Here is a 10,571-nt window from a genome sequence, read left to right as displayed (position 1 = left end):
ACAATCTGCTAAACACCACCATAGGCTACTTATCGGACGCATAGCGGAGAGCTATCACTTGTAGATTATCTTTATCATTGCAGCATGGCAAGGTTATAACCTAGCTTACATTCATCAAACCAACAACAAATCAGCATAGCTTCATGCTCACAAGGAATGCCAAAGTCCGTTGTAACATGGTTGCGCAAGCTGATTCATGATGAGTGTCAATATCCGTTCTCCCCGGGAGGAACACCTACTTAAGGTGTTAAAAGTTGAATGACTGCTATTTATAGCCCTTTTTCACGTGTACATAACGGTCATGGTGACTCTATAGTTCATATTTTTATAGTGTGCTTTCATTCTCGTCAGATCTTCCAAAATGAAATATTGGTCAGAAAAAATAATAAGCTGATAAAAAATCCGCAACTTTATCATCTTTGTTATTTATTTGTATTTTCAACATTTACAGAGGAACAAGGTCTGCTGGGAGTTGGAAAACTCTTATTTCCTGTCATTAGTGATTAGGCTCACTGAAAATGTAGGCCTATGTTTGCTTCGGCTAGTGCTTGGGTGTTCATCTAACCTTTTGCTAAGAAGCTGGATTTCAATTCTAGCGTAAATAACTTTGCTGAACAGAATACTCAGAAGAGTGAATTTCTAATGGGTGAGTTACAGGTTTCTTTTTCTTATTAGCTACCTGTCAGCTGTTGGAATTGTCTGTGACCTGTTTGTGGGTAGGCTGGGCTACATGCTGGCCACTGTGCCATGCTGATTAAATGAATATAGCCTACACAGGCCTATCGTGAAAGATTGTGTGCATATTGCGTAGGTGTAACAGAGTTATAAATGTAGTTTAGTGTTTGTATGTGATTTTCGCCGTAATTAAGCAGCTGTACTGAGATTGGTGTTTTGGAGCCCCCTTTGGAGAAACGGTGTACTGCAGCTCTACTTTTTGTCCATGTGTTGTTGCCGTACCTGATCAGAAGCATTATGCTTTGCATTGGGTAGGTTGACTGTATAAAGCACTCCCCACTTTGTTTTAATTTTGTAACTGTAAAATGTTGTTTAAGTTGAAGACTTCGACATATCACCTGTGTTATATTACTTAACATGTATTGTTAGGATTTTGGTGCATTTCAACTTAGAGAAAGTTTATTTATGTTTTCATTATGACCACGAGATCACAGACTGAGTCTTACATGACTAGCTGTAAACTCCGCTAGCAACTTTCCATGCATTCAGTGTAGTTTAGTTTAGTGTGCATGGAAAGTACAATTCAGTCAATGAATTAGCAGGCAATGAATCTACAGTTAGTTTAGCATTATGTGTATGCATTATCTCCGTATTTCGTCTGTGAATGTTTAGTGAGTCTCTTGGAATATTAATGAATTTGTTCTGTGCACCTGAATGTTCCATGTTGCATGTCTCCCTTTCTAGTAGGGCTGACAGTGATGATATGAATAATGCATCTAATATAGCCCATTCAACTTAGTGTACTTCCTTTTATTTTGCTTGCGCAGATGCTGTTTTTTGTACGCGAGTGCCTGAAGGCATATGTTGTTTTGGTTTTCCCAAAGGTATGTTGCTCCATATGTAAAATGTAAATTAGTTATAGAATGAGGAAATATTTTCCTGTGCATTTTTCTTAAGTTTATTTCATCACCGTCTAGTATGCTAAAGGTGTATCCTTCTGTATGAATGTTTCTTTCTTTCTTATTTTAAAGAGAGAATTATCGGAAGCGTTATGCTTTCTTTGCATTGGATGCTGTTTTATGTACGCGAGTGCCTGAAGGCATATGTTGTTTTGGTTTTCCCAAAGGAATAAATGTCATAAAAGCCAGTTTTGGTCTGAGTCCCTTCACCGCCTGTCCACCGTTACATAGGCAATGATCATGGACTGACGATCGGTGGACTGCCGTTGGCATGACAGTATTTCAATATTGTAAATCCTCTTTTCATAAGAGGCTGTGAGGGGAATCCATCTTACAAACAAATGGAGGTGTAAGGTAGGCCTATCACTTAATAAAAGCTGAATTGTTGCGTTGCAGTTGCAATCGCTGCAGTTGCAAACAGCCAGTCGTTTCAATGTTATAATCCTCTTGGCTTTGGCGCCGAACATGACTAGCCTATAAACCAACATTCGATATACAATTGCTTGAGGGCTGCCGTTGTTGTGACATTGCTTCAATGTTGAAATTCCTCCTCTTCCACAGACATCGGACCTAAACGGTGAGACTACTACCTGAGGTGCTCTCTACCTGGATCGTAACGGTGATGATGCACTTCTTAAAGAGGAAAGAGAGAAAGAAAGGAGGAGAGAAAGAGAGAGATGGAACCTGAACAATGAGATTACTACCTGAGGTGCTCTCCACCACGGTGGTGTTGCTGACGGTGTACTTCTTCCCGCTGCACTCGGACTCCTCGTCGTCTCTCATGGTGGTGGCGCCGGACTGGATGCCCGAATCTGAGGCGTAGTAGGTCTGCTGCCACTCCGCCACCTTCACCGAGCTCTCCGCCTCACTCACTGACGCACAACAACAACACAGGCTAGCGCATTAACCTATTAGCATGTATCGCTAATTCTAGCACTAATGTACTGGCCTTATGCTATGTAATATATGTTAGCCTTATGTTATAGCTCCATGCACTATGTGTAAGCTCAATTCTATTAATGTTTTACAGTAACGCTATTACAGTATGGTTAACCCTAATGCTAACCCTCATGCTACTCTTAGCGCTATTACAGTATGGTTAACCCTAATGCTAACCCGCATGCTACTCTTAGCGCTATTACAGTATGGTTAACCCAAATGCTAACCCTCATGCTACTCTTAACCTTGAATACATTAAGCCCTAGCACTACACATAATGACATTCCAAAACTTCCTGGCTGAAACAACAATATAACTACAATACAATGGGACAATAAACCCAATATAGCTCCTCTAAGGTTCAGCTTCACACATCAAGGCATGGTATCTTTATGGAAATGTCAGCATACATTTTCGAGTCAGAATAGCATCCTGTGGTTTTATATTACATCAATAACATTACGCATGGAGCTTAACCTCAGCCACTGAGACAAATCACCCCCATTACAAACTCTTAAGATTCATCCACTTGGAAAAAGAACATAACATTTTATCACCATATTGGCAGGCACACAAGCTGGGCATAAAGACAAGCAGGGTATTTTACCTTTAACAGATCTCTTATTAGTTCACAGACAGGACACAACGACGGATCCCTACAACGTACACGCCGCCACTTAACTCACACTAGCAGTCACAACTTTTTGATCATTGGAGACAACAGAGATGTTGTTTAGGCACTTTCCCTTATTGGAGAGCTTCATTAGTACACTCAGAATAGTTCAGGTGGTTGCTTGGCGACATTGCTCAAAACGTTGTCCCGTGTATCACCTTTAGACCTTTACAAACCTCCCCAGTCCTCCTCCCTCATCTTACGTATGGACAGCTGTCCACTCAGTGCTGTCTACTCTGAACCCCACTGACGTCTGGATGTCGCAGCCGTACAGTGCAAATGTATAGGCCGGTACTTCACCCTCAACTTCCTGTTTATCTATTTATCTGGGACCTGCAGAATAAACAAGTGGCACTTCTCACTACCAGACAGCCTCCATGAATCATTGGCTCATATCACAGCAGCTTGTGTTGCGCTGAGCTGGGGAGGATGCAGTGGCATCACCTGATGTTGCAGCAAGCCCAGCGATTCTGCATGTCAGCAGGATGAGAATAATAACACAGCAAACGATGTGATTCTCCTGCTGCTGCTGCTGCTGCCCTGGTTGCTGCCTGCTGAATCGGGGCAGCTTGCACATTTTCAGCCAAGCGCTCAAACAAACACTCAACTAAACCCACTCAGCACTGCAAAGGGCAAAGATGCTATGCGATGCAGTGAAGATATCAGATCAGCATACAGGATTAACTTATTCATTAATAACTTAATATGTATAATATTACAGTATTATACCATAATACTATACATTTTAATTTTATTGGGGTTGTCAAATATATATATATATATATATATATATATATAGTTGATATAAATGTTTTTGTTGTTATAGCTGTTTCTATAAGTATATAATATGCATAGTATAATAATGTATATATAATGTATAGTTCAAGTGTGATAAACTGGTGCACATTCTGAAATGGCTTTGACTCTGTCTTAGACTTATGAGAGGTATTTAGGCCATTTCTGCAGCGCTGCTCTCTCCTGTGTCACATTTGCTCCCAGCTGCAGTGCTGCGGGCTGGACTTCTGGACCAGAGGGACTGCACTCGTCAGGAGACACCAAAAGGACTTGGGACCAAACTACTGTACAGCCAGGGGCTTGCGGATCGCTACGGGATCAGGATGTAGGGGGTCTAGGGAGTGCTAGGGGTCTATAAGTGTTAGAGGTCTAGGGAGTGCTAGGGGTCTAGGGAGTGCTAGGGTGTTCTAGGGGTCTAGGGAGTGCTAGGGGTCTAGGGAGTGCTAGTGGTCAAGGGAGTGCTAGGGGTCTAGGGAGTGCTAGGGGTCTATAAGTGTTAGAGGTCTAGGGAGTGCTAGGGGTCTAGGGAGTGCTAGGGGTCTATAAGTGTTAGAGGTCTAGGGAGTGCTAGGGGTCTAGGGAGTGCTAGGGGTCTAGGGAGTGCTAGTGGTCTAGGGAGTGCTAGGGGTCTAGGGAGTGCTAGGGGTCTATAAGTGTTAGAGGTCTAGGGAGTGCTAGTGGTCTAGGGAGTGCTAGGGGTCTAGGGAGTGCTAGGGGTCTATAAGTGTTAGAGGTCTAGGGAGTGCTAGGGGTCTAGGGAGTGCTAGTGGTCTAGGGAGTGCTAGGGGTCTATAAGTGTTAGAGGTCTAGGGAGTGCTAGGGGTCTAGGGAGTGCTAGGGTGTTCTAGGGGTCTAGGGAGTGCTAGGGGTCTAGGGAGTGCTAGTGGTCTAGGGAGTGCTAGTGATCTAGGGAGTGCTAGGGAGTGTTAGAGGTCTAGGGAGTGTTATAGGTCTAGGGTGTTCTAGGGGTCTAGGGAGGCTGTACTCCTGTCCAGCCTCTCAAAGCAGCTGACCGTGGCCCAGGTTTGTCTTGCCATCAGTTACTCTGCTAAAAGTCTTTGGAGGACCAGAACAGAGCAAACTAGTTGTACTAGTGACGTATAAACCAGCTGAACAGTTAAAGACCAGAACAGAGCAAACTAGTTGGACTAGTGACGTATAAACCAGCCAAAAACCAGAACCCTGTCGTTGATGAACACCCTCGTTTGGATGGTGAATGCAGAGCATAATCTTTCTGTCTTGCCTTTGGAGTCTGACATGTGCTGGAACAGATCGAGCAGTACTTCTGTCTTAAAGCTACAACGCAATTAACATCAAAGGCTGCCTCACCAGGGTGGTTAACAGCAATCATCGAGATGGGGAAATCTATCATGGAGACTAACATTTGCACCTACTTTGCATGGACATCATCGCTCTCCAATCTGAAAGCCGGCCTCTTCAGAAGAACCTGGAGAGAGAGAGAGAGACAGAGATAGCAGAAAGAGAGAGACAGAGGGAGAAAAAAGAGAGTGAGAGAGATAGAAAGAGATGAGAGGGAGAGAAAGAGAGAAATAGAAAAAAGGGGAAAAACAACAGAATTAGAACTGACATTAACACACATACTAAACTATTTTTAAAGTAAAGCAGGATGATGACAACCACCAATTTACTTCCTCACAGCAGCGTCTCTCTGTTAGCTACAAAGAGCAGAACAGGCAGAGGAGGGAGGGCAAGTCATCATTCCCTTTCATCACTTAAAACTGCCAGCACGCCTGGGAGATCTGCTGTTTGGTACAGAAGATCTCCAAATAATGAAGAACAAAGTGATGAAGTGGGAGTGCGGGAGGAAGTGGCGCCGGCCCATAAAAAACACAGAACCAGCAGGCCCGAGACAAGAGTGCTCTCCGCGGCCTCGAAATAGCGCACAGAACCAGCAGGCCCGAGACGAGAGCGTTCTCCGCGGCCTCGAAATAGCGCACAGAACCAGCAGGCCCGAGACGAGAGCGTTCTCCGCGGCCTCGAAATAGCGCACAGAACCAGCAGGCCCGAGACGAGAGCGTTCTCCGTGGCCTCGAAATAGCGCACAGAACCAGCAGGCCCGAGACGAGAGCGTTCTCCACGGCCTCCCCAAAAGGTTCCCTTGTTGCTTTTTTTCTTCTTCTCCTCTAAAACAGCTGAATTCATAACTATATATATATATATATATATAACTATAAATAGGACTGCTGTATAGAGAATGACACAGAGAAAAAGTGTGAAGTGTGTGAGAGAGAGAGAGAGAGAGAGAGAGAGAGGAAGAGAGAAAGAGAGAGAAAGTGTGTATTTAAGGTGGATTGTATGTCTGCCTGTGTGTGAGTAATGTGTGTTTGCTAGAGTGCTCAGTGTGTGTGTGTGTATGTGTGTGTGTGTGTGTACGTGTACGTGTGTGTGTGTGTGTGTGTGTGCATTTTTATGTTGAGGAGGAACTCAGGGGACATGATGGAAAAGCAGGTCAGTTGTCTCTGCACAGAACCAGGAGAGAGCCCTGAGGGGGCCCGATGACAAAACAGCTGTCTTCTTTTCCTTTAAAGATAACACAGAGAAAGTGCCCATCCCTGACAAACAAAGTTATTTCATTATTGGCCGACAGTTTCAATTATTGACAAGCGCTTTGCGTTTCCCTTCGAAGGCCAATTATCTCACTGTCAAGAAAACCCAGAGAAACTGCCAGAGCTTTTTTTTCCCCCTTCTCGAGACAAAAGCGTGCGCTTGCGGAGCGGCGAGTCTTCAGATGGGATTTGTTCAGCAGCAGCTCCGCTCCGCTCCACCACGGGTCTGGCGGAGAGGGGATGCGGGGACGCTTTCAGATGTAATCACTCGGAGCGAAAACGCGTGAGGCGATTGTGGGGGGGTTGAGAACCCTCGTAGCCTCACAGGCAAGGGCAAAGACGCGGCCTATCTGTCACGCCAGAGCGATGGCGAGGCGAGACTGTCGCTGGGTTAGGGATTAGACACCGACGTGCATCTCTGTCAGATGCTGCGCATCATCATACGCGAGTGAGCGAGCAGGCGATCACACAAGGATTGGGAGAGCACATGAACTATGAACCGGTTCATGAACTACTGTACTGCTGTATGGGCATGAACTACTGCTGTATGGACTACTGCTTTATAGTCCCTCAGGTTATGGCATAATGATATATATTTTGCTGCCAAGGCAGCTGAAGGACGCTCTCCTGAGAGGATAGCCATTTTTCATTTTTGTTTATATTTGGGTAGGTGGTTTTAAATTTATGGAAAAAGGGTTGTCTTAATTCTTCATATTTTTCACAGTATAGAAGAAAGTGCTCTCTCTCTCTCTCTCTCTCTCTCTCTCTCTCTCTCTCTCTCTTTACTTCATCCTATCTCATTGAGGTGTCTGACTGGACTGGAATGAGCTGCTGTGAATCCTGCGTACTGTGAGCACCATCTCACCCCAGCACATGACGGAGGAGACTGATTGAGCTGCAGTATAGAGCACCATCTCACCCCAACACATGACAGAGGAGACTGATTGAGCTACAGAGCACCATCTCACCCCAAAACATGACAGAGGAGACTGATTGAGCTACAGCAGTGTTTCCCAAAGTCTGGGTCGCGACCCACAGGTGGGTCGCAGGAGATTTTATTTGGGTCGCCAGCACAATTTATGTTGTGTAATAGGCCTAACTGATACCATTTGTTATTTGATACCAGGAACAGTTTTCTATTAGGATGTAGTTTGTTAACTACCACAGTCATGGTTTTGTCATAAAAGCTCATGAAACTGGCGCATGAAATTATTTCTGATTTAAAATGCACAACAGTGCATTATATTAGGCTACAATTTAAATGGACATTTTAAACACTATTTCTCTCGTTTTCTACCTCGCTAACTCCAAAGTAAAGGCGCATTCTTCCAGCTATTGCGCAAAAGCCTCTTGTTCTGATACAGTATAACGACTATACAATATAATATAATAAAACAATACATTATACAACAATTGGGTTCTATGGAACTATTTTGTTTCTGATTGGCCGAGAGACGTTCCATGAGTTGGAATATCCCTGGACATTTCAACTCAGACTTTGCACAGCTAATAATAAATCACTCCGCGATACAATGCGAAGATTTGACACAATGTTCTCATCCCAGCTCTCCACTTTTTCAAGCAATGGGTTACTCCTTAGCAAACCATAACGAAACAGTGCTTCACCACATCTGTGGATTAAGCCACACAGTCAACTCAATGCAAGTAAGATAAACGAGGATGCTAATTGTTCTTAGCATTGCGTATAATATGATTGTCACTTGGAGGAGACTAACGTTAGCATAATTAGCTAACCGCTGCTAACGTGCTAGCATCGTCACGTCAGGTAATATAACATTTATTCACCATAAATTAATAAAGTTGAGTGGTTCTGCAATGTAGACAATGTTTCCGTTTTTTTGCAGTTCCATGTCCCTTACATGACATGGCCCATTGTCCTTGTAACATGCATTCAGCAAACCTAGATATGAATGTGATTTCAGCCCGACTTTCAACATTTCTTTCAAGAAGACATGTAAACCACCAAGACCCGTAACGAGGGATCTGGAATGTTGGTTACCTAGCAACCAAGATGCTGTCTATTGAAAAGGGAACTATTTTTTGATGCGTAAGAACGATGTCGAAATTAACATTTTTAAACAATAATGGGGTGTTTTCAGATTATTTAGTTTGTTGTAGAATTGTTGTATAAAAGCAATATAGCACTCGTGATCGTGGGATTGGTCATGGATATTCCCACGGCTGTTGTTGCCTGCGCCACTCGGCCTCCGGCCTCGTGGCTACGGCCGAACAACACCCGTGGGAATATCCATATCCACTCTCACTTGTGCTATATTGCTTAAATATAACGACTTGAGTTATTTGCTGTTTACATCGGAATTGACGTCCACAGTGTTATGGACCCATTTGTCTGCAACGCAACGTAGCCTACAATATTTTTTTAGAAAAACAGGAACAGCTAGGCTACTATGCTGACGAATGCAGAACATGCGAGAATTTCCCCAAACTCTCGGATGCGCATTAAAACGTATCTTTTCAGTAGTCATTTCCAACTTTTCACACTGATGGTGCTCAAAATGCTACACAACCGTACCTATAGCAATTTATGGTTGGGGGAGGCATAGAAAAGTTGGAGAACCTGTGGCCTAAAACAATATTGGTGGTTGCAGGGTAGATTTGAAGTGAAATCGGTCGTGATGGTCTGTCATTTTTAAAAAGTGGGTCCCCAGAAAAAAAGTTTGGGAAACACTGAGCTACAGCACCACCTCACCCCAACACATGACAGAGGAGACTGATCGAGCTACAGAGCACCATCTCACCCCAGCACATGACAGAGGAGACTGAGCTGCTGCACCATCTCACCCCAACACATGACAGAGGAGACTGAGCTGCTGCACCATCTCACCGCAACACATGACAGAGGAGACTGAGCTGCTGCACCATCTCACCCCAACACATGACAGAGGAGACTGAGCTGCTGCACCATCTCACCCCAACGCATGACAGAGGAGACTGAGCTGCTGCACCATCTCACCCCAACACATGACAGAGGAGACTGAGCTGCTGCACCATCTCACCGCAACACATGACAGAGGAGACTGATTGAGCTGGGGTGAAATGAGACGGGAGCTTATCTATCCATCTCTCCAGTTCAGCACTTGCGGTTGTCACGGTGATGACATGCGTACGGCGCGTTGCACTCCTGTCTCTCTCGGCAACACGGAGAGCAAGAGAAGCCCTGTCGGAGCGTCACCTGAGGCGATGGAACTGCACGCTTGCGTCGTCGCGGCAACATACTGCCTCCCTTCTGCCTCGGCTCACGAGAGCAAGAAAAGAGACGAGCTCTGATCTGAACATCCCCCCCCCCCCCCCCCCCCCCCCATGACACGAGAGGAAGAGACAAGTGAAGCCGCCCTCACACACGGATTACTGTCGGCCATGTTGGACACGCAGCTCACCATGACGACAGGGATGCGCTTCTGACTGCCATGTGAGAGAGAGAGAGAGAGAGAGAGGGAGAGGGCATCACTTGACATTGCTTTAGCACATGCTGTCTGCTAATTAAAACCTACATATCTCATCAAAGGAAAAACACACACACACACATACATGTTCTCACACACACTTCATCCTTCTTTCCTCTCTTTCATGATGTCCCAGTGTCACTGTTTCTCTCTCTCTTTCTGTGTGTTTCTGTGTGTTGGACAGGGCTGATTGTGTAGCTGGAGCTGGATGGAGGCCGACCATGTGGGCTTTTTTAATTGCTGTTGTTAGGATGTAGCATTCTGTCACTTCTCTCACTTATTTATCACTACCTGGACACATTATATTTATTGTGCTAGTAAACACACACACACACACACACACACACACGCTTACTCACAACCACACACATACACACACAATCTCACACAGACACACTCACTCACAACCTCTCTTTCACACACACACACACACACACACACACACACACAACCACATACAAATGGACCTCCATGACAG

General features: G+C 44.8%; 1 protein-coding gene across 1 annotated transcript in view; it reads right to left on the bottom strand.

The window, feature by feature from the left end:
- LOC121705551 (junction plakoglobin-like) overlaps window positions 1-10,571 on the bottom strand; it is a 104,298-nt gene that overhangs the window by 44,040 nt on the left and 49,687 nt on the right. The window contains exons 2-3 of the mRNA XM_042086586.1: window positions 5,436-5,488; window positions 2,222-2,506 (exon numbers count right to left, since the gene is read on the bottom strand). Coding sequence (XP_041942520.1) covers window positions 2,222-2,506; window positions 5,436-5,451 — 301 coding nt within the window. The 5' untranslated portion in view covers window positions 5,452-5,488. The remainder of the gene's footprint in view (window positions 1-2,221; window positions 2,507-5,435; window positions 5,489-10,571) is intronic.

This window comes from Alosa sapidissima, chromosome 3, assembly GCF_018492685.1.
Source record: "Alosa sapidissima isolate fAloSap1 chromosome 3, fAloSap1.pri, whole genome shotgun sequence".
Taxonomy (NCBI): domain Eukaryota; kingdom Metazoa; phylum Chordata; class Actinopteri; order Clupeiformes; family Clupeidae; genus Alosa; species Alosa sapidissima.
The sequence above is the reverse complement of the archived record's forward strand: the minus strand, read 5'-3'. Positions and strand labels throughout refer to the sequence as shown.